This window comes from Chelonoidis abingdonii, chromosome 26 (genome assembly GCF_003597395.2).
Source record: "Chelonoidis abingdonii isolate Lonesome George chromosome 26, CheloAbing_2.0, whole genome shotgun sequence".
Classification (NCBI taxonomy): Eukaryota; Metazoa; Chordata; order Testudines; family Testudinidae; genus Chelonoidis; species Chelonoidis abingdonii.
This window is the reverse complement of record NC_133794.1, coordinates 17,372,350-17,399,444: the sequence shown is the minus strand read 5'-3', so window position 1 is coordinate 17,399,444 and position 27,095 is coordinate 17,372,350. Positions and strand designations below refer to the sequence as shown.

General features: G+C 53.2%; 2 protein-coding genes across 18 annotated transcripts in view; both read right to left on the bottom strand.

The window, feature by feature from the left end:
• The window catches only part of PNPLA6 (patatin like domain 6, lysophospholipase), a 66,852-nt gene extending 66,278 nt beyond the window's left edge, over positions 1-574 (bottom strand). For 14 of the 15 annotated variants that reach the window (XM_032768381.2, XM_032768383.2, XM_032768388.2 and 11 more), the window contains exon 1: positions 378-574. The gene's annotated coding sequence lies outside the window, so the exon portion shown is untranslated. The remainder of the gene's footprint in view (positions 1-377) is intronic. The other variant, XM_032768391.2, reaches the window with a different exon arrangement.
• A 2,961-nt stretch (positions 575-3,535) lies between these two features.
• The window catches only part of MCOLN1 (mucolipin TRP cation channel 1), a 30,415-nt gene continuing 6,855 nt past the window's right edge, over positions 3,536-27,095 (bottom strand). For 2 of the 3 annotated variants that reach the window (XM_032768395.2, XM_032768396.2), the window contains exons 3-14: positions 23,804-23,971; positions 23,320-23,479; positions 22,043-22,154; positions 19,111-19,207; positions 18,223-18,322; positions 17,490-17,596; positions 16,691-16,840; positions 14,966-15,067; positions 13,846-13,968; positions 12,582-12,788; positions 11,000-11,130; positions 3,536-9,061 (exon numbers count right to left, since the gene is read on the bottom strand). In XM_032768395.2, coding sequence (XP_032624286.1) covers positions 9,025-9,061; positions 11,000-11,130; positions 12,582-12,788; positions 13,846-13,968; positions 14,966-15,067; positions 16,691-16,840; positions 17,490-17,596; positions 18,223-18,322; positions 19,111-19,207; positions 22,043-22,154; positions 23,320-23,479; positions 23,804-23,971 — 1,494 coding nt within the window. In that variant the 3' untranslated portion in view covers positions 3,536-9,024. Of the gene's footprint in view, positions 9,062-10,999; positions 11,131-12,581; positions 12,845-13,845; positions 13,969-14,965; positions 15,068-16,690; positions 16,841-17,489; positions 17,597-18,222; positions 18,323-19,110; positions 19,208-22,042; positions 22,155-23,319; positions 23,480-23,803; positions 23,972-27,095 lie in introns of those variants that run through there. The other variant, XM_075061052.1, reaches the window with a different exon arrangement.

The following is a 27,095-nucleotide window of genomic DNA, read 5'->3' as shown; positions in this document are numbered from 1 at the left end:
ATACCCACCCCACCCTGACCCCACCACAGCCCCCTCCCCCCACATCCACCCTACACACTGTCCCCTCCTGCGCTGCCAGACATATACCCACTCCACCCTGACCCCACCACAGCCCCTCTCCCAGACACTCACCCTACACACTGCCCCCACCTGCGCTGCCAGACACATACCAACCCCACCCTGACCACAGCCCCTCCCCCCACACCCACCCTACACACTGCCCCCACCTGCGCTGCCAGCCACATACCCTGACCACAGCCCCTCCCTCCACACCCACCCTACACACTGCCTCCGTCTGCCCTGCCAGCCACATACCCACCCCCTCAGCGCCCTAGAAGCAGCTCCCTCAGGATCGCACACTGGGTACCCGCCCCTACCTCAGCGGCCTCGCTGCAGCCTCCTGCCCGGCTCGTCTCCGCAGTCGTTAGTACATGGTCCCTTTAAACTCTCCCTCTTTCGCCGCCTCCCGCCCAGCACCCGCGGCGCAGCCATGTGTCATTGACACCGCGACAGTTGTGTTGCGGCCGCCATCTTAAGAGAGTCCAAGGGTACGTCTACACTATCCGCCGATCCGGATCGGTGGGCAGCGATCGATCTATCGGGGAGCGATGTGTCGCGTCTAAATCGATCCTGGACAGCTCTGCCTCCACCGCAGCGAGGCGGAAGCGGAGTCGACGGGAGAGCGGTGGCAGTCGACCCCGCGTTCCGAGGACGCACGGCAAGTCGACCTAAGACATGTCCACTTCAGCTGCGCTATTCTGGTAGCTGAAGTGCCATATCCCAGGCCGATCCCCTCTAGTGTAGAGCCGCCCGAATGCGGCCGCCATCTTGTGCGCGCAGAGGCGTATCTTGGTGACGTCAGGGCAACGTGAAACGAAACAGCCCGCACCCGCCTCCATCTTGAGTGAGGCAAGGGAGGCTTGGGGGAGCCTGGCGGCAAAGCCCAGACGGGCTCGGGAGTGGTAGACTGGGGGGAAGGGAGGGGGTGTCAACTTTCTCATCATAGAAAACCTCACAGCCCTTCCCTGCGCCTCCTCCCGACCCCTGCGTGCTCCATCCCTCCTGCTGCCGCCACTCCCCTTGGCTGGGCTGGGGAGATGAGTGGCTTGGGGAGCAGGAAGGGGCTCCAGGCTGGGGGGAGTGCAGGGTCCCAGGGACACATGCCACAGCTCTGAGGAAGCGGCAGCCATGTGTCCACAGCCTCTAGGTGCGCGGGCAGCCAGGCAGCTTTGCACGGTGTATGCTGCCTTCGCGCCCACAGGCATTGCCCCCCACAGCTCCTAATGGTCACAGTCCCTGGCCAATGGGAGCTGCGGAGCTAGTACTCAAGGCAAGGGCAGCGCACGGAGCATCCCTGGCCACCCCAGCGCCTAGAAGCCACAGGGACCTGGCAGCCGCTTCCAGGAGTCGCGCAGAGCCAGGGCACATAGGGAGCCTGCCTTAGCCCCAGGTCCCCACTGCACTGCCAACCAGATTTTTAACGGTTTGGTCAGTGGTCCCCACCAGAGTCCCTTTTCGAGTGGGTGTTTCTGTTGAAAACTGGCCATCTGGCTCCCCGAGGGGGCAGTAGACTAAGGGGGTGGCAAATTCAAGGGGGAGGAGCAGCCCCATCTCCACCCCCCCCCCACACACACACAGGGGGCAGCAGACTCTGGGGAACAAAGGGAGTTGCTCTGGGAGAGTAGCAGGCCCCGGGCATATGCGGGGTGGGGGGAGAAAGGGCTTTGCCCATCTGGCATTGCACCAAATGCTCTATGATGTGTCACTTTGGCCTACTCACACTGGCCCAGCTCCTAGCAGCTGCACAGGGCCATTTCTCTAGGTGGCAGAAGCAGTTGCCCTAAGCACCAAACTTCTGGGGGAAGGGTAATCAGCCTGCTGTGCATCTTGTTCTCCTACCACCCTGGGGCTGCTCAGCAGGGGGGGGGGGGGGTGCGGAGAAAGAGATTGCCGAAAACCTTCCCCCTCCCCCCCACGCAACACAATAGCTAGGAGGGCTCCTGAGACCCCCTCGATGGAAATGAACACCTACTGTCCCAGAGCCTTGCTGTGAGTTGCTCAGTTGCGGCCGGGGGGGGGGGGGTGGATGCTTTGAGAGAGGACACACTAGTGAAGGCGAATGCCTGGCTGGCTTTTTGGAACAGGGCCCTGCATGAAGTAGCTGGGACACAGTGCTGGTCGTGGGCTCAGTAAATTCCTTCCACTTCTGGCCCTCGCTGGAGCCTGCAACCAGGTAGTTTGGGAGCAGGCCAAAGGAAAATCAGACTGGGCACAGGGGCTTCCTTTTTATATATTCCAAGGCCAAAAAGGACCCCTTTGATCATCTAGTTTGATGTCTTGTATGGCACAGAGAACTTTTGCAAAAAAATTCTTACAGCAGCTCTTGAAGAAAAACATCCAACCTTGATTTAACAACTGCTAGTGATGGAGAATCCTCCGCACCCTTGGTAAATTGTTCCAATGATTATTACTGTTAAGTGTAAAAAAAATTAGCTTATGTGCTGCCTGAATTTGTCTAACTTCAACTTCCAGCCATTTTAGCATGGTATAGCTTTGTTTGCTAGACTTAAGAGCTCCTTATTAAATAATTGTTCCCCATATAGGTACTTACAGACTGGAATCATATCACCTCTTATTCGTTTGTTAAGATAAATAGACTCAAGGAGCTTGATCAATAGCATGTTCTCTAATCCTTTAATCATTCTCATGGCTCTTCTCTTCCCTTCTCCAATTTATCAGCATCCTTCTTAAATTGCAGACACCAGAACCAGCCACAACATTCCATCAGCAGTCACCCCACTGCCAAATCCAAACATAAAATATCCAGTCTACTCCTACTTAAAAGGCCCCTATTTATGCATCTCAGGATTGTATTAGCCCTTTGGGCCAGAGTAGCACACAGGGAGCGCATGTTCAGGTGACTATCCACTGATCTGCAACTCTTCTTTAGTCACTACCCTCAGGCTGTAGCTATTACTTTGTTGCCAAAGGGGTGTCTTGTCCTGAGTGGCTTTGTCCCCAAGGCTTCCTACATAAGGGGGTCATGACCTGTCCCAGAGCCAGCACCCTCAACAAACCTCCAGGCTTCCACATGCCTATACTGACATGTTCAGGGACAGGGGACCTTATCAGACAAGCCTTGTATGATCCAGAAGTTGAGGGACACAAACAAAAATCACTGTGGTGACAAAGGACTATTTTTCATGCCTCACACACAACCTGCACAGTCATAGATGATCACGTACTGGGTTGCACAAGGCAGTTTAGCGTAGACAGACAGTGATGCACACTGGCTGTAAATATGTCCTGGACAGCAGATACCACTTTATTACTGCCATGAGTACTGTGGGCTGTGCTGTTGGCCTCTACACAGTGCTTCAGGGCACCACAGAACTTACCTAGCCGCACCCATGATTTTAAGTTATGTAAGGGGAGGTTAAAAAAAGACAACTCACTTCTCCCTGAAGCCAAAATTGGTGCAATTTGCCCTTAAGAAACAAGGCAGCTGCACATCCCCACCAGAGAACACAGCCACTTCTCCAAGATTGCCTTTATTTATCAGTTGCCAGTGACTATCCTGCTGCACTCTTTACACCAATCCCACAGCCTTAGTGTTGCCCACCGCCACGAACAGAAGTACAAGGGCTGCTTTAGCTTTCACAGCCCACTCCAAACAAACATCTTGCCAAAAGTGAGAGGTCCATAGGCAGGTGCATCCTTGCACACCTGAAGGCTTCAGCCACTGGGCAGAGTTTGTGTAGTAGCAGCAGCATTACAATAGCTGCCAAACAGCCCTATCTGGCTCTAGGGTGTAGTGTGGTGACAGCTCTACAGCCCCCCCAGTGTGCCTGTGCATGTCTGTGGCACACAGCATTCTAGTCCCACATCACCAGGAAAGCAGGTGAAAGGTCAGCAGTAAGTGACACTCCAAAACATAGGTGCTTGATAGAGCTTCATAGAGTTTGTAGTGATGTACTAATGAAAAGGTCCATTCCCAACCCAGTGTGGCCTCCTTCCTCACCAACACACAGACACCTTCAAAAATCATCAGTCTGTCCCCCCACATCAAGAGGGTTCTGACTTAGGGTTTTTCACAAAACAGGCTGGTCTCTGAGCCTTTAGGCTTTTTCTCCACAACCAGGAAGGCTAGAAACTCTTTAAAACAAAAGCTGAGATTCTCCTGACAGCACATGATGCTGTGAGTTTAAGGAGGGGAGGGGGGAGTCACACCAAATATCACAAGGCTCACACTAAAGTCACAAATTAGCAGTGCTGCCAACGCCTGGAGGAAAGCGCTGCATGAACAGACAGGCAGGCAGCAGGCAAGATCATTTTCTGTAGCTGGAGCACTGAAAGATGCCTCATCATTGTCTTCCCCCAGCACCAACTCATCAGTGCAAAGATGCTTGTAATAAGCTCATCACCCCAGGAGCAATGCAGATACTGACAGCCCCTGTGCTTGGGGGGTGTAGGGGAGACACGCATGGCAAAAATTTGTCCCCAGCACAGCAGTCCTGGCCCTCGAGCAGGGCTATGACAGGTGCATCCTTTACAGATGAACACAGACCCAGGCTCAGCTGCTGGCACTATTAGCAGGGCCACGTGCTAGCCACACAGAGTGGTGTGAAGAGGTTTGACACATGCACCCACTACACTGAGGGGGCAGACAGCACTGTGGAGCTACTGAGAGGGCTGAATGCAAGGGGCTTGCTAGAAGAGACAGGGCCCCCTTCCTCCCCAACAGCAGTGGCCCATGCAGACAGCAGAGGGACAGCACAGGCTGCAGAAGGCAGGTATTCAGTGGAGCTTTCCAAGAGGGAGAGGGGACACTGTAATAATGCTGAGCTGTCACTGTGCCAGCTTCCAGAGGGGAACAGTTGCTTCTGTTGTTACAAAACATGCCCTTGACCTGTCCTGTCCAACAGCCCATGAGACAACACATCCAGAGCAATATAAACAGCCCCTTCAGCCAGCTCCAGCAGCACAGGCCTCTGCCCGCCACAGAGACCACAGATTACAGGTAGCAGTGGCTAGGGCCTAGGCTAGCTGTGCACCAGGCTCTTCAGCAGGGGGGAATAGACACTATAGTGGAAGGCCAGTGGAGCTGTTCAAAAGTGCTCCTGTCAGCTTAACTCTGCTCCCAGCAGAGCAGCAATGGTCAGCGCATGCACATGGGAAAGGAGGCCCAGCCCTGAGACCCCTCTTACTTTTTCTTCCATGCAGCCTGGGTCTAGCGCCCACAGTCCAGGGTGCAGGGTTTTCAGAGTGTGGACAGAGCCACTGCAACCCTGGGACACCAGGAGCTGAGCACAGGTGGCAATGCTCCAAGCCAAACAAAACATGTACAAGCCACTCGGCCTCCTGCCAGTCAATAGGAAGAGCGCCACACCCTAAGCAAGGGGGGAGGGGAAGCCACTTGAGATGCTGCACAAATGGCATTGCTGGGAGAAGCCAACAGGCAGGGAGGCCTCTAGGAAACCAGCTGCCTGCTGCAGTGTGAGCTGACCAGGGTTTGGGCAACAGTCTGATTGTGTCTGTCAAAGAATTGTGCTTCAATCTGAACTACCAATACCAGGGCTGGCTCCCAGCCACACTCATCTTCATGGGGATTCATATTGGGCATTCAGCAGCCCAAGGACCTGCTTGAACCTGCAGGTACTATTGACATCACCAGCACTAACAGCCCTGACCAGGGAGAGGGGCTGCAGGCCAGCTCCAAAGCAGGGCTACACGGACCTCAACACCATAAAGTGAACACCCTCCAAAGCCTGAGGTACCAGCTTCTTATGTGAGGGGCTCTGCCAGAGGAAGATTTAAATGCTTCTAGTGCTGCTGCCATCCCACAGCCCTGACCCTGCTGGAAACCCTTTCCTGCAGAGTTCCAGGCTGTAAGTGAATGCAGTGTGGTGGACAGGCTTGTGATTTCACAGGAGGTGGAGGCAGGATGCTGCCAAGTCTGTCCCAAGACAGCCCTGATGCTACCAATTTGTCCACTCCCTGTTTCACAGGTACTCCTGCTGGGCTCCAGCACACCCAGCCCTGGGGGCCTTCCCAGTCTGTATAGGACACAAGCTCCATTTGTTGCTGGGAATGGAGGGCTGGCCCATAGCTCATTCTCCACACAGCAGGCCAGTGAGTGCCCAGTGCACAAGGCAGGTGGCAGACCTGACTTTCTGGCACCAATAACAGGCAGCCAGGGCCTGGAGCACAAGCTGAACAATGTTGCAGGGGAGATGGGGGGCACTAAGCCTAAGGAGATCTGGTCCCTGTGCCCAGGTATAGATTATGGCGGCTCTCGCTGGGTACCAGAGGCACAATCTCCCCCCACTGTGCTTTTAGCTACATGTCCTTAAAGGAACAGAGGCTGCTTAAAACCATTAGAGATATGTCTACGTTGCCCCAATCTCTCAGCAGCGTGTAGCCTCCTTCACGTGGCTATAAACAGTGTAGACTGTGAGGCAAGGCTTAGGTGGGCAGACACACCTGAAGGGGGTGGGTATGTACTCAGATAGATAGCCCACACAGCTCTACTCACCCAAGCTGTGCCTCCCTATCTACACGGCTGTTTTTCGCAGGGTAATGTCCTGCTGTTGTTGCCCTTCCTCCACTGCAGGAAAAGTCTCCAGCTGCAGGGAAAGGCTCGGCCTCCCCCATCATAGCCTTTCATTGATGTGTAGCTACACCCAGTGTGGACACGGCTCACTTTTCACTACAGCATGTAACTATGTGTGCACTACACATCACCGCCACTGCCATCCCCTTCATATTGTACCTTTCCATCTGCCTGTTTTGTACCTGCAGCTGTTAGGAGTCTTCACACCAGAGCTGGCTGCACCCCAGAGAGTGGGTGGGGAAGGGAAGGTCTCCTAGTCCACTTTCCTTTGTTTGCCAGCCCTCTGGGGAGGGGCAGCTGCACTGCCTGGCCCAGGTGCTCACCAGTTAACAGCACAAGCCAAACAGAGTGAAGAGGCTGTGTGCAGGGGAGGCAAGTTCTGCTGCCAGTTGTGGGGATGTTAGAGACCCTGGCAACATGAGGGGGATTTAGAACAAAGAGCAGGCCAAGACCTTAAGGATTCAGAGTTATTCCCTGGGTGTGGATGCTGGCCACACCCCTCTAAGGCCCAGGGGGAAAGATCTGACTCCACAGAGGCTTAGCCAGCAGCCACTCTCAGCACACACACTACTGCCCGGCTGCAAACAACGCACAGGAGAGGCAGTGAGTCCTAAAAACACATGATTTTAAAAGTATTAGAACTGCAAGGTGACTGGAAAAGGGCCCTGGGGCTATGCTGCTGCTGGCACGGAAAGAACCTGTCCTTTCCTATATGCATTTCCATCAGAAACCAAGGCTCCCGTCTTCTCTGCACTGGAGGATTCTGAAGGGCTTGGGGTATAGCAGAATTGTGACATCAGAGAGCAAGAGCCCTTGGGAAAGGAAGGGATTGGTGCAGAACCCTAGGGTACGTCTACACTACCCACCAGATCAGCGGGTAGTGATCGATCCATCAGGGATCGATGTATCGCATCTCCTCTAGAAACGATACATAGATCCCCGAACGCACTCCCTGTCGACTCTGGAACTCCACCAGGGCGAGAGGTGGAAACGGAGTCGACAGGGGAGCGGCGGCTGTCGATCCCGCACCACAAGGATGCGAAGTAAGTGATTCTAAGTCAATCTAAGATACGTCTACTTCACCTACACTATTCTCATAGCTGAAGTTGCATATCTTAGATCGATCCCACCCCCAGTGTAGACCAGGCCAAGGCTTTGCCAGACACTCAAGGTGGAAGAGGTCTGTGCAAGGCGCCAGCCCAGCATGCCCTCCCTCATCAGCAGGCAGAAGCCATATCCCCCTCCCAACTCTCTGTTCCTCCAAGGAAACCTCCAGTAGGAACAGGGGAGAGCAGACTGTTTCTGAAGTTAACAAATGTAGACAAAAAATAAAGGCCCAAAAGGTTTTTTTAAACATCCTGAAGCAGCAGGAAGGGCCCAACCCTCCCCTCCCCATCTTCCCCCCCAGGCATGGCATTTGGGGGTAGGGGGGAAGAGGCAGCTTGAAAACATTTTAAAAACACCTTCAAAACTAAACCCAGCCTATCAAGTGTCCAGACTGCTGACAGCACCCAGCACAGTGCAACTCAGTGATGCTCTCAGTGGGGCATCTCCGCAGCAGACAGGTCAGCAGTCAGAAGAGAGCAGGGACTGGAAAAAGCAAGATGCAGAATGACAGAGTACCCAGAACACAGCCCCTAGGATGGCACCAGTTCTCAACTGGGAGGTGAGGGGTCCTCAAGAGCAGCATCTTTCCCGAACTCTCCTAGCCCACTGCAAAGCTGCGCTTTCCCTGCCTAAGGGAGGAAGGGCTCCATCAGGGGAACTCCTTCCGCTACACAAACTCAACAGTTGCTGCTGGGCCCCAGGGTGCAAGGGACAAGGGAGGGTTCTGCTGAGGGATGGCACTGCCACGGGACAGGAGTGCTGGCATCACTGCAGTGCTCATCTCATTCAGGTTCCATTTTTGCATGGCTCCATGTGAAGAGTCACGCCATTTCCCCTCCCCCCCCCCTCAAACCAAGGCGGTGACAAAGGGGGGGGTCCTCAGCCCTTTTCCTCTCCCCTCCGCCCCCCCGGATCACACAGCCTGGTAAAAGCCAGAAGGTAAATAAAATATGTGCTACATAAAAGCTGTGGCCCAAGGTTCCAGCCCATGTGGCCAGCACATACGAAAGCAGAGCCCAGCTGGTGCTATAGGCTAAGGGCTGACTCAGCAGATCCAGGGTTCATCTTGGTGGACAGAGCTCACCCATGTCTCTGCTTGGGGGCCACACAGCCCCACTCCTGCTACCAGTCCCTGGAGTCCAGCCAGGGAGACAGCTGCCAATGGGTGCGGTCACAGGGCTGGGACTGTCCCCATGACCAGTCCCCTCCAGGCAGTTCCATGTACAGGCTCAGTTCCCCAGCAGTACAGCAGACAGCGCTCTCCCGCACAGGTACACACATCAGGCTCTCCCGCAGCTGCGTTGTCAATTCACCACCAGTGTGTTGTCCTGCAGTGGAGCCCTGCAGGGTGAGCAGAGGACACTGTGTGAGCAGTGCAGCCCCAGCCAGAGGCTGGCCTCTGGCACACGCACCAGCGGGCATGCTGATGGCAGAGGGAATCCAGCCCCAGGACAGAGCTGGCCGTGAGGCTGCCATGTAGCACAGCGGAGCTCAGAGCTGCATGAGGACTGACCTGCACCATAAACAAACAGTTGCAACATCTGGAAGCATCATGTCCCTCCCACCAGCCTGTTCCCTGCTGCACAGCTCAAGCAGGAGCTGATCTGCACAGCATTTTGCGCTGACGACTTCCCCATGCAGTGATGCCTGCTGCAGAGAAACAGCTGGGCCAGGAGCTTCTTCAGCAGGTTGCTAGTTACTGACCTGGCTGCTGTTTAGCCTGATGTTTGAGGAGGACCTTTTATACCCAGACAGAACAATCTGTCCAGATGTCCCTTTCCATCCCAAGTCCTAGGGAACAGTTGGGGGGAGGCAGCTCTTGAGCCCTACATCTCTAGGCTCTAAGTATGCTCCTGCCAGTAGTTTGACATGGAGCTCATGAAAGCAAAGGACTAATACCTTTGTTAAGATTACAGGCTTCCTGGTCCCCCCCAAGTCCTGACCCACAGCCCCCTGCTATCCCATCTCTGCCAGTGCCCCTCAGTCTCAACCCACAGTCCCCTGCTATACTTCTCCACTTTTTCCACACCATTCATGGTTTTACAGATCTTTATCATATCTCCCCTTCATCATCTTTTATAAGCTGCATAGCCCTAATCTTTTTAGGCTCTCCTTGCATTCAAGCCATTCCATAGTCTTTATTATCTCTGTTGCCCTTCTCTGAACCTTTTCCAGTTCCACTATACCCTTTTTCAGATCGGGCAATCAGAACTGGACACAGTATTCAAGGTGTGGGCACATCTTGGATTTATATAGTGGATATCATCTTCGATCTTATTTTCTATTCCTTTCCTAATAATTCCTACCACTGTTAGCTCTTCTGCCTGCTGCTGTGCACTGAGCTGAAGTTTCTTGAACCCATCATTATATAGATGTAGTTGGGATAATTTTTTCTAGCCAATTACTTTGGATTTATCTATCTTGAATAATGTTGTATCATCTGCAAACTTTGCCACTTCACTATTCAACGTCTTTTCCAGATCTTTAATGAATATGTTAAACACCACAGGTTCCAGTACAGATCCTTGGGGGACCCAGTTGTTTAACTCTCTCCATTTTGAAAACTGACCATTTATTCCCACACTTGGCTTCCTATCATCTAACCAGTGACTGATCTGTGAGGTCGCCTACCAGTTTTCCCATAGCGTCTTAGTCCCTTCAGAGCCATTGGTAGGACCTTGGATTTTCAGAAAGACACTATCCACTGGCTTGCCCTTATTCACATGCTTGCTGACCCCTCATAGTCATGCCTCACTATTTACAAATGCCATGCTGGCTCTTTCTCAACACATCATGTTCCTGTGTGTGTCAGATAATTCTGTTCTTTACCACTGTTTCTACCAACTTGCCCAGTGCTGAAGTTAAGCTCCAGAAGTGATCCTGGCCAGTAAACCTTTTTTTAGAAATCGGCGTTACATTAGCTACCTTCCAATCATCTCAAACAGAGGCTTGTTTCAGTGATAGATTATATTCCACCGTTAGTAACGCTGAATTGAATTTCACATTTGAGTTCCTTCAGAACCCTTGGGAGAACACCAGCCAGTCCTGGTAACTTACTACTGTTTAATCTATAAGCGTGTTCTAAAGCTCTTTCTACTGACCAGGTTACAACGTGCAGTTCACTTATCTGCTTAGTACATGGGGACCACCCCCCATCCTAACAGCCACCCCCAGCTCTGATCCTAGAGAATTACTGGAATGGGGTTAGAGCAGAGTGGTCCAGCCCATCCTGCTGGGTCCAGCCCTGGGAGCATATTGGCTCCCGCCCTGCATACGTACCGCTCGCAGCAGCAGAAAACCGAGCAGGAAGAGGTGCTCTCACGGCGGAACTTGCCAGACCCTGGGCTGTCTTTGCATTCGGCAATATACATGTGGAGCTGTGTGATGGGCACATCACCCTCACATTGGTGCTGCAGAAATGGACAGAAAGGAGTCAGGCTGCCTGCCCACCAAGCCTGGACTGATAACCCCCCTCCAGAGGCTCCTACCTCCTCGCAGCAGCAAGGAAGCTCTTGGGGACACTGGGAGGGGGAGCCAGTCCAGGGCACTAATGGCTCTGAGGGCTGGTCAGGGCCTGTGTGAGCATGCTGGAGTCTTGACCATGGCCTAGCAGAGACCTTGATGATCTTAGCAGAGGCCAAGGATCTGATGGGCCAGAAACAATTCCCTCACCTCACAGGCAGCCCTGCCATGTCCCAGTGCAGCCTAGGGAAAGCTTGCCCTATGCTGCCCATGTTCCAGGCCCAGGGCTGTCCTGTGGGGGTGCAAGGCCCAGCACAAAATCAGCCTCCCACCCCCATTCCACCCCTTCCCTCAAACCCCATTCCACTCCACCTCTTCCCGCCCTTCCCTCAAGTGCACCCAGTCCCCACTTCTCCCCCTCCCTCCCAGAGACAACCGGGACACAGCGAAACAGCTGTTGGAAGCGGAAAGGAGGCTCTGGAAGGGAGGAGGAGGAAAGATCAGCAGGGCCACCAGCAGGTGAGAGGTGCTGAGGAGGGGAAGGGAGAGCTTAGCTGCCAGTGGGGGGTGAGCACCCCCAGAGTATGGAGCACACATATGGAGCACAGGGGCCCCCCAAAGCATGGGGCCTGTGGCAGTCGCACCTATTTGCTGTACCCTAGAGACAGCTCTGTCCAGGCCTAGAAGGAAAAGTTCCACAGAACTGAAGATAAGCCAAAGCCTCCCCAGAGGGGACTTCCCAACTCAGTACCCATGATGGCAGGCTCCAGGGCCCTCACTCCGCTTCCCCATAGCCCTCAGAAGGCTGGCAGCAACAGGGCACTGGCAGCACTGCCACACGTGCTCAGGCCGGAGGAACCAGCGGTGGTGCCACTTCAAATTTAAATTGGTGGAGCCCGTGGGTCGTACTGGGAACAGGCTGGCTCAGGCACACAAGTGTTTATGGTCTCAGGCAATGTCTCCAAACCATGTCCCCAGGCAATGACTGCCAGCTGCAGCCAGACCAAGGGGAGTGGGCATGTCCTACCCCACGCGCCTGTCATTGGGTAATAGCCCACTGTTGGTACCATTCTTAAAGGTATCAGAGGGGTAGCCGTGTTAGTCTGGATCTGTAAAAGCAGCAGAGAATCCTGTGGCACCTTATAGACTAACAGACGTTTTGGAGCATGAGCTTTTGTGGGTGAATACCCACTTCGTCAGATGGATGTCTTAAAGGGCAGCCCATGGAGTTCACAATACTCCCTGCTGGAAGGGTGTCGCGTCCCAATATGCCGTGCTTCACCCAAAGATGGAGGTGGCTGAGGGAACCTGAGACAAGGTCCATTTCATGCAGGTTGGACATGGCTCTCGGGCCCTGACAAGCCTGCAGCCCATGGAAGACAGCACTACCCAGACTGACCTTGATGGTCTCATAGGAGCCGGTGATGAGTGCAATGAAGAGGCTGAGCACCATGTAGATGAAGAGGCTGATGAAGGTATAGAGGTAAAGCTGGCTGAAGAGCCACACCAGGTAGCTGTTCTGTTGCATCTCAGCAAAGGTCACGAACATATCATCCCCGTTGATGAGGGAGAAGAGGCATTCGGACACCATTGAGAGGGTGCGAAACTGCACATAAGGCAGAGAGAGCCAAGCCCCTGAGTACAGGTATGGCCAGGCAAACCCTGGAGCAAAGCCACATGGGGAGCTGGAGCAGCACTGCGTGACCATCTAGGCTCAGTGGCAGCAGAGCTACCACCAACACAGATCATCCCCCTTCATAGCAAAGGGCCCTAAGCTCTATCCAGCCATTAGCCCCCTTTCCCAAACGGATGCAGAGAGGGGAAGGAATTAGCCAACATCCCCCAGCAGGGTAGCAACAGGAACAGGAGCAGGCCCCCGAGGGCTCCATTTCCTGCTTGCCTCATGCCTCTCTCACCACCCGCTGCTTGGTGCTGCCTGACCAGGAGCAGAGACTCTGGCAGAGCCAAGCCATGGGCCAGAGGTTCTGTTGTAGCAGCGTCACCAGCTCCAGACCCTATGCTGCACTAACCAGTGCAATAGGACAGAGGGTGATTCCTCGCTGCTGCTACCCATGGCACAAGGAGAGGCCGATGCCAGCTGGGTTGGGGGAAGGGCTGCGATGTCCCCTGAATTTTGTTTCCACTGGGAGGTTCCTTATGGATCTCCCCCCACTGAAGGGACTGGGATGGGGATCGAGACTGGCTCTGTTCTCCCCTAATGCAGGGCAGTGTTTGGAGGGTTGCCGCCATTTTACAGGGCAGACCTACCATCAGCACAGTGGGATACTCCAAGGCTCTGGGATCTCTGGCTTGGGCTAGGGACTTGGAATTCCACCCAAGCAAAGGTATGACTCCAGTGTCCCCTGCCACACAGACCTGGCCCCCCAACATGATACAGTCCCCTCCTCAATGCCCCTAGACACACTGACCTGCCTCCCTTATGCTACTAGCCACCCAGACCTGCCCCTCCCCCCTGCCAACACGGTACAGTCCCCTCCCCAATGCCCCTAGCCAGACCTAGTCCCTCTCCGGACCCCACAACATGGTACATTCCCCCCATGCTCCTAGCTACACAGTCTGACCCCCCAGTTGGTACAGTGCCCCCAACACTCCCAGCAGCAGACCTTGTCTCCCCAATCAATTCTGACACGGCACAGCGGTACCTTGACATGGTATGGGCCCAGTACGATCCACCCACAGAAGCAGTAGCCCAGGTAAATGACAGCAACACAGCAGCAGAAGCGGATCACGTTGGGGAGGGCGACCCTCATGGTCACTATGAGAATCTGGGGGAGACAGATGCGATTGTGAAACACTAATAGTGCAGGGACTCTCCACCAGGGCACCCAGCGTCAGCAGGCAACGCCAAAGGGGACACCATGATAGAGCTGGGTATCCCCAAGGGATGATGGGATCAGTCACCACACAGAGATCAGATGGGAGCAATAATAATTGCACAAAGGTCTGGGAAAGGAGGCAGCAGATGCAACAGAGGCCTGCAGCGTTGCATGGCAGCCAGCAAGGCCACAGCTACTCTGTGCTGAACGTGCAGCGGCATCAAGTCATGGAGCAGGGAGGCTAAGTCTTGCCAGAAACTTTCCTGCAGAAACAGCACTTGGGACTGAGTCCTGTCCCCAGGCCAGCAGCGATCCTCCACAGGAAAGGTTCAGGGAGCTGAGTGTGCATAGTTGGGGAGATCCCAGTGTCTGCTGTGGCAGAGGCTGCTCCTAGAAATGGGAGGGACATGTCAACCCATGGGAGGAGGGGTTTTTAGGTGGCCCAGGAAGAGGAGCAGGTGCAATGGCATGATATCACAGGGCAATGAAACAGAGTATCAGGGCGAACCATCAGGCTGCAAAATGATTCTTGGAGCACTGGAAGTCCCATCCTTTCGAAGCACTTATGTGGAGTGGACAGAGCATTAGCTAGTACAACAGGTTACCAATGAATTGCTCCATTTTTGTTTGCTGAGAGAGCAGGGCTGGAATAGCGGGGGGTTGCACATCAGCACTGAGGGGTACTGGCAGAGTTGGGGGAAGGGTGCACGCCATTTGGAATCACAGGGGCATGGCTGCAAGTCAGGACTGAGGGCATCGGCACAGCTGGGAGAGAAGAGCCAGGGGTAGGAGATGCAGTGGCATGCTGTAGGTCAGGGTTGAGGGGGCAAAGTCTGCCCAGGCATTCACTTCGAGCAGAATATAGCACCTCGGGCAGTGTTGCCACTCACTGGGACAGAGCTCTCTCGCTACATGCTGTATGCATCTGCACGCAGGCATCACTCACATTGTATTTCTGGAAGAAGCTGAGGTAGCGGATGACCCCGACCCAGACTAGGAGAGTGGAGGTGCCCAGAAGGATGCTGCACACATCATAGCTGGCCAAGTTCTGCAGACAGAGACACACAGACACATCAGGCAGCCCCGGCCCCGCCCCTCACAGCAAATGTACCTCCCATCATTAACATGAGCGTCGGTGCTTAGTGTCCCAGACTACCCATCACTCACCACCATTCCACCAAGGATTGTGGCTGTTTCTCCATCATTGGCAATTTTTAATTCAAGATTGGATGTTTTTCTAAGAGCTCTGCTCTGGGGAAGTTCTCTGGCCTGTGCCAGACCACATGATCACAATGGTCCCTTCTGCCCTTGGAATCTATGAATCCATTACAGCCAGGGGAGCAGAACCCAGCTGACAGCTACCGGCAGGTGGAGCAGCAATACAAGACGCTGAGGGCAGCATGCATCCCATTATGCATTTGGAACATGATGGATTGGAAAAGGGCTGCATCAGTAAAGACCTCGCAGCATCTGGAGTGGGGAGGTGACAGTCCCTCACCAGGCAGCTCCAGCACTGCCAGGCATGACATCTTGTGCTCTCAGGAGGCAGCGAGGAGAAGGCAGGTCAGCAAAAAGCAACAGGCCCAATCAGAGGGGAGAGGAGGAGACTGATGACTCCCAAGCCTGGCTCCAGGATAACAGCACAGTCTGTCAGTACTAAGCCAGGCAGGGGTCCCTTTTGGGATGGGCCAAGGGCCAGGACAAGTTGGGCTCAGGATCAGGACAGGGTTGGCTAAGTACCTGGCATGGTTTCCCAAGGGAAGGGAGGAAGCCACTCGGGTCCTTTTAAACTAGACAAAGACCTGCCATGAGGACCTAGTGCCTTGGGTCCCCTATGCCTGATTTTTACGGTCTGTGGCAGGGAGGGGCTGTACACTGGAGGGGAATTGTCACTCAGGGCCCAGTATGGATCTGCGCAGACCAGGACAACACTCCATTCCCTCACTCCACAGTACGGGGACAGCAGCAATCCAGCACCCATATGCAGCTATTGAGCCACCCAGTCTCAGAGTCAGTCCTTCCCTGTCCCTCTCTCCTTGCTGGGAACAGACCAGACAAATGGTGCCTCAAGCTCTTCAGGAGGCTACAGAGCCACATGATTACTGCACTGATCTTACAAACAGCTCGGAGTTAGAAGGGAACATGACCCCAAGGCAGGTGGTTGGGTAGTGCCCACATCTGCACCTAGGCTGGGATCGCCATGCCCAGCAAGTTGTCAGCCCCACAGCCAAAGTCACTTGTCAGCAAGACTATTGGCTGCCTCTCTGTTTTGTGACTCACTCCCATTGAGTGCCCTGGGGCCGCTAGGGAGCTGGTTCCTTGGTGCAAATCCCTCAGGCTGCAGCTATTAACAGCTCTAGCAGGGAGCAAATGGTGCATTCCCAGAGAACCAGCACCTTCCTCTCCTCCTCTGGCCTGGCTGAGCAGGGTCCTTGCCCCTAACCCTATCAGGGAGGGGAAAGGAGGAATCCCAGCACCCCAGCCACAAGAGAAGAGCAGCCACCCACTGGGATCAAAGGTGTGGCCTTCCAGTGCCCCTGCCCTGGCAGCATTCCCAGGGTGGAGAGGAGATGTTTTGCCAGAGAGATTCTCTGGGAGGGTTCCCTGGCACAGCCCCATGGGGAAGAGGGGAAGAGCACACACAGGAATGGATACCTGTCCATCCCCTCACCTTTGACTCAATTCCGATCTTCATGATGGTCCCGGACACTGTCAGGACATCACTCACCACCAGCAGGATATACCAGCCATTCACAAACTCCATGCGGTCTGACAGACAGACGTCCTGGTTGTAACGTCTCTGAAAGAAATGGCCCAACTCCTGCAAGCAGAATGGAGAGCAGTGACGGACCCGCAGCAGGGACAAAGCTCCACAGGCAGGGGACTGAGGTGAGCTCCCAAGAGTCCCTTGGAGATGTTTGGGTTAGAACATGGCTGCTGAGCAGAGAAGGCCCCAGTGGGAGCAGAAGGGCCCCCATCTCCCAGAATCCTCTCCCTTGCAGAGAGAGAAATAGACAAAGCAAAACTCCAAGCTCTGCCCAGTGCTCCAGGAGAGTGAGATTTTCATCTGGCTCAAAATAAAATTCATATTTGCCCTTTTGACCAGGTCAGATCACCACGTTTCTCTCACTTCACTGGTCCGATGATCTGCTCACCTCCAGAGCAACTCAGCGGGGGACAGCGGGTTCCAGGCTCTGACAGCTGAGTCATTCCCTCCCCAGAGATGCCCATGGCCCTCAGCCTTATTCAGTAGTTGTGTGCCCCAAGGGATTCATAGGAGATGCCCTGGGAACCCTCCCTCCTGCCAGAGAGACCAATCCTCAAAGGAGATTGCTGCAGCAAGCACAGCCTTACACCCAGGTGGAGGCCCATTGTTCCTGAGAGGCTGCAGGAGTGCAAGGGGCTGTGCTGTCAGAGTCTAATGTTTGCGCCTAATTGCACTCAGCCCAGCAGGCCAGGCCAGTACTCACATGCTGCAGTATCAAGCCCCGGATGATGGAGCGGGCACACAGGATGAAGGACAGCACACAAACAAAGATCACAGCCACGTCGAAGAACATGCGGAAGGTGTTGTCTCCTGGAAGAGACAGTGGATCTCCTCAGCAAGGTAACGCCAGGGCGGCCAACCGGAGCCCAGAGTACAGTGTGGGAGAGCCCCAGTACAGGAGAAGCAGATAAGGAGACAGGCTCCTCCACAAGAGCTGAGCGCTCAAGGGTCTGAGAACTGAGTCAGCAGTGCCCAGAGCCCAGAGCCCACACCAGCCTAGAACACCCAGCAGAGAGCAGCCACCATCATCAGCCTGCTAGACAGCAGGGGTGATACCCAGTGCCCATCCTGAAGCCAGGATTTTAGTTGTGTGGAAGTAAGGAGTAAGTATGTCTGCTCCAATCACAGGAGCAGTGCACAGTCTTCCATGGACACCTGCCCTGAGTCACATCACCTAGAGATCACTCCAACACTGCTGAACAGATCCCTCCACCTGCCCAAATCATCCCCCGGCAGAGATCTAGCTGAGGAAGGCACAGCCCAGAGGCAAGGTCACATTTGCTGTGAAAGGGAATGTCTTGAATGGACAGGGCTTAATGGTTCACAGCAGCGCTAGCACAGTCACACCAATGGCCCTTCCGGTTAGCGGGGGGGCGGGGCGCCGGGGGGGGAGAGGAAGACTGCCCCCAGTTGTGTCTGCCCTTCCCATCCCCTACCTCTGCCATAGATGCTGGGGTCCTTGCACTCTTTAATGTCAGCTTTGTTGTCCAGGCTGATCTTCACCCGGCCACTGTGAGCCTTGTTGTCAAATGTGATCTGGCGAAGGAAGAGGAAGACTGCTACTGCACAGCAAGGAGGGGGTGGGATGGCCAGGAACCTCTCTGGCTGGATAGTCCTCACCAGCCCTGCTCCTACCGCAGGACTCTCACTCTCCCTTATTGCAGTCCTGTTCTGCAGGGCAGCATGTGCCAGCAGCACAGCTGGGTCTCACACTGACCCTCTGACGGAGAACCTGCTTAGCTAGCAGCCATGCAGAGAGGGTGCACCTGGCAGCCCCACAGGCTCAGGGAGCCCAGCTGGGCTCCCGCTGGCTCTCTGGGAAGAGTTCTTGGCTCAGTTGGAATCCAGCTCCTGAGCTGCTTCTGCAGGGCTAAAAAGAATGAGCGGCAGCAGACTTTTCTGTCACTTGAGTCAGCAGGTAGCACTGTGGATCAAGGGCAATTTTCACAGTGGCTTTCCACCTGAGACTCCCACTAGAACTGCACCACAGACAGAAACCTTGGCCTCCTCCCTGGCTCCCTCCTCCTATGTCATGGCTGCTCACCACCCAAGGGACACAGCCTAAGGAGCTACCTGCACGTTGCTTGGAGGAATTCAGCCTGACCACTCCTTTGCTCAAGAGCAAGCACTCCCTGACAGCAAGAGCGACCAGGCTGTGGGGTGGTCTCCCAGGAAGAACATAGTACAGGCTAACGGCTTGCCCATCTCTAACGCTCATGCTTCCCTCAGGTAGCTGCAGCCTTGGGGGAGTCCTGGCTATGTATTTCTCTGGTGCAGGCAGGCCTTCTGCAGCCCTGGCTCAGAGCTGGGCTGGGGTTACTCACAGTGATGGTGAAGGTGTAGCAGTCTGGAATCTCATTGTTAATGATTGTCTGGATGTTGATGGCCTTCAGTTTAAACTGGATGGTGACGTTAATGAGCCTGCAGGAGACAGCGATCAGACTAACAGGATGGCTTCTGAGTGGTACGTTCCATTCCATTGCTCCAAAACGGAACGGCTCTTCACAGCTAGAAACTCAGCACCATACAACCCCTTTCAGCCCGAAGTTACACAGGCCATCCTCCCATAAGAAGCAGGCGTTTGTCCATTTTACAGATGGGGAAACAGCAACTTAGCTGAACTCAAGGGGGCAGTGTCAGAGCCAGGAGCAGAACCCAGAATTCTGACTCACTGCTCCATCCCAACCACTAGATAACACAGCTGAAACAGAAACCAAGGTAACGTCTTTACACTGCAGCTGGGAGGTATAATTTGCGCCTCGGTAGATGCATGTGTACCAGTTCTGCTCGTGCTAGTGCCTAAAAATGACAGTGTGGCCACCATGGCTGAGGCTAATCATCCTAGTGCAACCGCAGCTAACATCCTAGATACAGCTCCAGGAGCTAGCCTGAGCCGCCACCCAGGTCACAGTGGTCATGCTGCTGTTTTTATTGTGTTAAATTGAATAGCGCACGTGTCACACCTCCCTGCTGCAGCGCAGCTGTACCTTTAAAAATAATGCCATGGACTTAACTGGTGGGCACCTTCTGAGCTGCCTCCCCCCACCATCACCACCCCCCATTTGTGAGTGCGTGGGAAGCATTCCCCCTTGCCCCCCAACCCATAGTTCAATTCAACAGGGAGCCATCACCTTCAGACTCATCCTGCTACAACTAGGACATACGTCTTTCAGCTCAAGCTGGTGGTATCCTCCCCAACCCTGCGCTCACTCACATTACACAGTGGTCACCGCACACATCCTCAACACCACAGAGCTCCTAGGTCTCTATAACACGGTCTTCCAGAGTTTGGCCAGAGCCTGGCAGCTGTGGTCTCTCAGCTGCTGAGTCCCCAGATTTAGCAGCATGCTGAGTAACCACTGGGGAAGCAGAAGTTCTTGTAGACAATGCAGCAACAATGCCACTGTGCTAGCACAGGCTGAAACAGGCCCCAGAGCCCACGCAAGAGGAAGGGGAAGGGGAAAGAGGGATCCAGGGCACAGGAACAACGAGAAAAGCTGATTCAGCATTTCAGAGCCCAGCTGAGCACCTTGCTCATATGCAGGAGTCCCTAGGAGCCACTGAACAAGATCAGAAGCTTTTTAGGATACTGAACTGTTCTGCTCAACTAAGGCTTCTGCTCTGCCAGTCAGCCTGCCCCCCAGTATCCTCCTAAACTCAGCCCTGCCAGCCAGCCCCCACACCTTTCATCCCCCCGACACATACACCAACTTGGCTCTGCCAGCCCCCACACCTGTCTCCCCTCCCACCAACTTACCATCAGCCAGTGGGCCAGCACATCTGTCTCCCCATCAGCACCCAGTGCCAACAACCAGCCCACCCACATCTCCCCCGCTCACACCCACTTACCCACCAACTCGACCCAGCCAGCCAGCCCACCAGTGTTCCCCCTCCCCGCCCCCCACCAACACGATCCTGCCAGCCAGCCCACCTAAGTTCTTACCCCCGGCCCATGCCTTTACCTTGCCACTGAGCCTAGCCACTTTCAGTCCCTCACTTACTCTCCATCACTCCCAGGCCCAGGTTGCCCCACTGAGAAATATGAAGATTGTCCCTGCTGCACCCTACGGTTTCACCCCTCAGCTGCAGGGCTTCTGCCTCTTACACTCATCAGGCCTTGTCTACACTACGGGGGAAAATCAATACAAGTTACGCAACTTCAGCTACGTGAATAACATAGTTGAAGTCGACATACTTAGATCTACTTACCGCGGGGTCCACACTACGCTATGTCGACTGGAGACGCTCTCCCGACTCCCCTTGCGCTTCTTGTTCGGGTGGAGTACAGGACTCCATGGGCAGTCAATTTAGTGGGTCTTCACTAGATTTGCTAAATCGACCACTGACACATCAATCTCTGTGCATTGAACCCCCAGTTAGTGTAGACAAGCCCTTAGTAATAATTCTGCATGAAGTGTGGTCTAGCCGATAGAGCACTGGCCTGGGACTCTGCCAATGGCCTGCTTGGTGACCTTAGGAGAGTCAATTCCCACCCCATGCCTGTTCCGCTCTTATCCTGTGTTTGTCTTGTCTACTCAGATAAGGCTTTTGGGGGTGGGGGCTGTGCCTCACTAGGCATCTGCGACAGGAACTGAGTGACACTGTGGTGGGAGATGGTGCCAGCTTAGCAGGGCCCACAGAAGCAAGTCAGACCTGTATGTACTTGAGGAACTGAGCTCAAGCAAGCGACTCTCCCCCTCTGGCTGAGGAAGTTGATTCATCTCTGTCCAGCGACCCTTTTCATGAAGAAGGCCGTTCCTACTACAAAGGCCCTAGATTTGGAATTATCACAACAGGAAACTTCAAAGAGCTGAAGCCACACATGATGCTGCATGCACTGCCCCCTGGGTAATGCTGCCAGGAACTAACAAGGTCTCCCCTCCACCAGCATCAGACCCAGCCACTGCCTCAGTTTCACCCCTTTCGGCTCCCTAATAGTTTCCCAGCAACAAGTCTAGCCCCCTTCCCGTCCTCAGCAACTTGTTTGCCCCTTTTGGTTTGGAGCAGTAAACAAGGACTCCCTCCCAGCCACACCGGGAATCCCAGCCAACCCCCATAGTAAGTGCAAGAGCCAATACTCTTCAACCCACACTGTCCCAGCCAAACTGCTTCCAGACACACCTCCCCCAGGTAACACTGCCAGCGATCCTAGCTTTGACTGCATCTCCTGTTTTCAGCAGTTAGCTGTGCACTACCCTTGGTAACAGAAAAGACCCCACCTCACCCACAACATGCCTGGAGAGATAAGGCACCTACTTGTGAAACTTGAGCGTGAAGTTCCGGTAGCTGGGGTGGGACTGCAGGGAGAGTGTCTCCACAGGCTGCAGGGGCCAAGACATCCTTTCCATGGGGTCCACACCCAGGCAGTCTGCAGAGGGAGGGGAGGCTGTCCTCAGCCCAGACGCAGCCCAGCCAGCACCCAAAACAGGGCCTACTGTCCCCTCCCCCACCTTCCAGCAGCAAGGAAAGCTCCCCCCCACCCCCCACACAATGGCACCATTTGCCACCATCAGGGACCAGCCCTGTCCCCAGGATTGAGCCAGAAAGGAGCAGAGAACAAGGACCTAAGCCTGCTTTTCAAAGAAGGGGTAGGAGCTAGTCCAGGGGTCAACAACCTTTCAGAAGGGGTGTGCCAAGTCTTCATTTATTCACTCTAATTTAAGGTTTCGCGTGCCAGTAATACATTTTAACGTTTTTAGAAGGTCTCTTTCTCTAAGTCTATAATATATAACTAAACTATTGTTGTATGTAAAGTAAATAAGTTTTTTAAAATGTTTAAGAAGTTTCATTTAAAAATTAAATTAAAATGCAGAACACCCCAGACTGGTGGCCAGGACTTGGGCAGCGTGAGCGCCACTGAAAATCAGCTCGTGTGCCGCCTTTGGCACGTGTGCATAGGTTGCCTACCCCTGAGCTAGTCTAAGCCAACCCACCCCTCACATGTTTACAGAGCACTTTAGCATGGCATCTGTCCCACTACGCCATGGGCAGCCATCACAGGCTGGGTGCAACAGACAATGCCTGCCTAAGACACTCCCAGCAAACACCCCCCCCCTCCCCGACCAGAGGCCACAGCAAGGCTCCAGGGAACTCACCTGCCAAAAGAGAGCTCACCCACCACCTTGGATTTAGCCTGAGCAAGGCCTTGGGTGCACTTCCCTTCCCAGGCACCACTGGGGCTATAAGCCACTGGCACTCACTTTTTCCCCACCAAGGTGTGTGAAGACCCCATGGAGAGGTGTAGGACAAAAGCCTAGGTAGAGACAGGGGCATTGACAGCAAGCCCACACTTGGCAGGGCATTGCCACCTTACCCAACTAAACCCTCAACTCTGCCAGCTAGTCAATGCCTGTTGCCACCTCTTCAGCTGTCATGCAGCTTGGGCACCACCTGATACTCACAAGGCCAGGGTGAGCACACAGCTAAGTGGGCAGTAGTAAGCACCAGCCCATGGGGCCCAGCAGACAGATCCATCAGGGAGCCTGACAGCACTCCAGGGACCCAGAAGCACCGTGCAGCCTGGGGCTACTTACCTGTGATGATCTTGGGGTCGATGTTGAAAGTGTCATTGGCAGGGTCGATCTGCCCTTTGCGATAGTACTGCTGGCACAGCATGAGGGCCGACTGGTTCCCGCTGCACTCCCCATGTACGTAGGCGTAGCGCCCGATTGTCTCGTTAGGAATGGCCAGGTACTGGGGAAAGAGGAGACTTTACCACCCTGCCCCAAAGCCCCCATGTTAGCAATGCTCTGCTATGAGCTATGGAGAGCCCTCTGTCCAAGCCCACACCACTCCTCCCTCACTCTGCTCAACCCAAAGGCTAATGCCCTGAAAATCTGCAGATAGCCGCTTTGTATCCACGATATCTGCATACCATGTTTGCGGATCAGATGTGGATACAAATCTTGTGGATTTGTATGTGGATCAGACGTGGATACCCCCACACAGGGGTCTACCAATGGCTTCCTGCCCAGCCCACCTACGTCTCCTAGGACCCCAGTGCGCTCCTCCTCTCACCTTCTCCACAGCATAGAACATGTGATCGTAGAGGTCCCTCTGCGTATAGACAGCATATGTGTCCTCTGACCCATCCACATAGTCCTTCAGAAACAGGTGTTTGAAAGCAATGGTGTTCTCCTCTTTGAATGTCACCACCATCTGATTGCTGAGCCCAAAGAGGATGAGCTGCAGAAGAGGATGAAACCAGCTGTGAACGCTGCCCCTAGCAACAGCTTACCATTGGAGTGTGTCACTCTACAGAAACACAAGCTTCACTCACTCGCACAGCCTCTATTACACAGCTCCATCAGCCTTTTGAGTGTTAGAATCTCATCTCAGTCAACCTGACGCAGAAGCTGGTTTCTAGAATCACTATAACTACCTCTTTGGCTAGAACATTAAGAGCTGGAGGAGAGAAGCAATGACTGACAATCATATCTGGCAACAGCAGAGCACTCTACGAGCTTCCACTGAACAGTACAACTCCACAGAGGACATATGGTTTGTGACCGCAGTCGTAAGTGGCGTTATATTAGGCTATTGGGGTCTCAGAGCACTGCAATAAGCTTCCTTGTCATTGATAGTTTTAGGAACTAAGTTGGAGTCATCTTTGAGGAGAAAGCCATACTCCCCTCCACACTATGCCTTCTGCTTCAACATAGCTACCTTCCATCAATTACTGGAAAAGTGGAATAAGGAGAAATAAGAACATATATCATTATTAAATGTCAAAGATGTCACATTTCCCCTTGTCTAACTAGAGCTATTCCGACTGGAACACAGGACGGACAGACTGGATCAGAACCAAGATGCATCTTGACAAGCACCAGATGCTGCAGAGGAGTGGGTGAGAATCCTGCAGTAGCAGATGAGGGATATCGGTCCCCACCAAGGGCTCACACGTGTCACTGGTAGCTGAAGATTGTCTAAAGACCTGAAGCTGGTGGTTCAATATCCCCTTCCACAACACTTGTTATCAATGACAACTCTGGATATTATCGTTAGCTGTACAAATGTCCAATCCCTTTTCAAATCTTGCTGAGTTCCTGGCTTCAACGACTCAAGGCAGAATTGACAGGTGGGAAATTCAAAGCTGAAAAGAGGATATATCTTTTCACTCAGTCATTACTTTAGGCAACAAGCCCAGTCTTTTCAGTCTCTCTTCATAGGAGAACTTTCCAGGCCATCAATCATTCTCAATACTCTTCTCTGAACCCCCTCTAGTTCTTCAGTATCCTATCTGTTATGAGGTTCTCAGCACCGCACAGCGTCCAGATGAGGCTGCACCACCTACTAGATAAAGGCATTAGAATATTCTCTGACTATTCACTATCCTACTCTTTATGCATTATTTGCTTTTCTGACTGCAGCTGCACATTGAGCAGAACTACACTGTCTACAATGACATTCAAGTCCCTTTCCTGGGGGCAGCTAATTTATACCCACCAGGTGAAGGAGTTCAGATTTTTCCTTCAACATGTTTTGCATTTATCAACATGAAATTTTATGCCACCATGCTGCCTATTCATCCAGTCTGGTTAGGTAATACTTTGGATGGTAATACTTTGGATCTTAGATTAGAATGAGACTAGGCTTGGCAACATGTTTGACCACAGTCAAATATTCCAGCAAGAACAGGTGGCAGCCTACCGTACCCTTCTGATTGCACCACGGTGCCATACTTTCATGTTTTAAAACTTCATCATAATTTGCATTTTTCTGAGTTAAAATAGCTAAACTTATTTTTTGTAATTAGGCATAAGTATTGAAGGCTGAGCCTACTGGAGACCATAAAGTCTTACTAACCAAAAAAAAAAAAAAAAAAAAAAAAAAAGAGAGTGTTACAATAAGTTACAGCTTTAGAATATTTGACCAGTGCCTGACAGGTCAACTGACCAATTACTTTTTGATGAGTCAAATTCCCTACCCTAAATCAGGCAGCTACTCAGTGAGGTAAGGCCTTCCTCTTGACAGGGATTTTACTCCAGCTATTGTTTCCTTTTAAGTGTGTCTTTACAAACTGTCTTTATTCATTACCGCTATCGATGAAATCTTACCGGCTAGTGATATTTTTAAAGTTAAAAGTGCAGTTTTGCTCAGCTGACAAATGGGTTTCCTGTACTCAGCAGATGTGGGAGAGGAAGTCAGCCAGATCTGATGGCTTCAGAGAACACAAAGTTTGCTTTTTACAGAATGCCAGAGTGAAAAACTAGTGCTGTGTGTACACTACAGAGCCCATGCTGTCATAGCTATGCCAGCATAGCCCCTCCCTTAGCATAAACACAGCATACATCCACAGGAGTCTTTCTACTGGTACAGGAACGCCAACTCTCCAAATATTAGCTACGCAAGAGAAGGCTTCTTCTGTAAGCATTGCTACATCTACACTGAGGAGTTTGTGAGCATTGGTCTGTGGCTGGGGGAGGTGGTTTTTCACACACCTGACTGAGGTAGCTGTGCTGGTACAAGTTTTAAGTCCAGACCAAGCCTAGAACAGTTCATGCTCCCTCTTGCACCTCCAAGAATAGTCACTCCCACCCACACAGGGAGTTAAAGGGGAGCTGCATCCCTTATCCAAATCTGGAGTCCCAACCCTCCTTTCACACCCTCTCTGGTGCCACTGTCCAAGGAAAGCTTCCCACTCAAAGTTTATTCAAACTGCCTGTTAGCTGCTGAAAGGAGGAGAGACGACAAAGGGAAATGGTAGTGGGAGCCTAGGTGGGAAACAGATGCAAGGAGACACCTAGGCAGAATGGGAGTAAACAACCTTGAACCAAACAAGACCAGTGAGGGGCCTGGAAACAGGAGGAGACCGAGAGGAAGATGACCTTTGCCGCTGCATTTGGATACGCTGGAGGGAAGGGAGAAGATGAGATCCTGGGAGGCCCCAGAAGAAGATATTGTAGCAGCTGAGGTGATGCCAGAATTGTGGTATTTAAAGCTCCCTCTGTCAGTGGATTTGAGAAGGGAAGTTTTAGGGTACGTCTACACTACAGGATTATTCCGATTTTACATAAACCGGTTTTATAAAACAGATTGTATAAAGTCAAGTGCACGCGGCCACACTAAGCACATGAATTCGGCGGTGTGCATCCATGGTCCGAGGCTAGCGTCAACTTCGGGAGCGTTGCACTGTGGGTAGTTATTCCATAGCTATCCCATAATTCCCGCAGTCTCCCCCGCCCCTTAGAATTCTGGGTTGAGAGCCTAGTGACTGATGGGGCAAAAATCATTGTCGTGGGCGGTTCTGGGTAAATGTCGTCAGTCATTCCTTCCTCTGGGAAAGCGACGGCAGACAATCATTTCACGC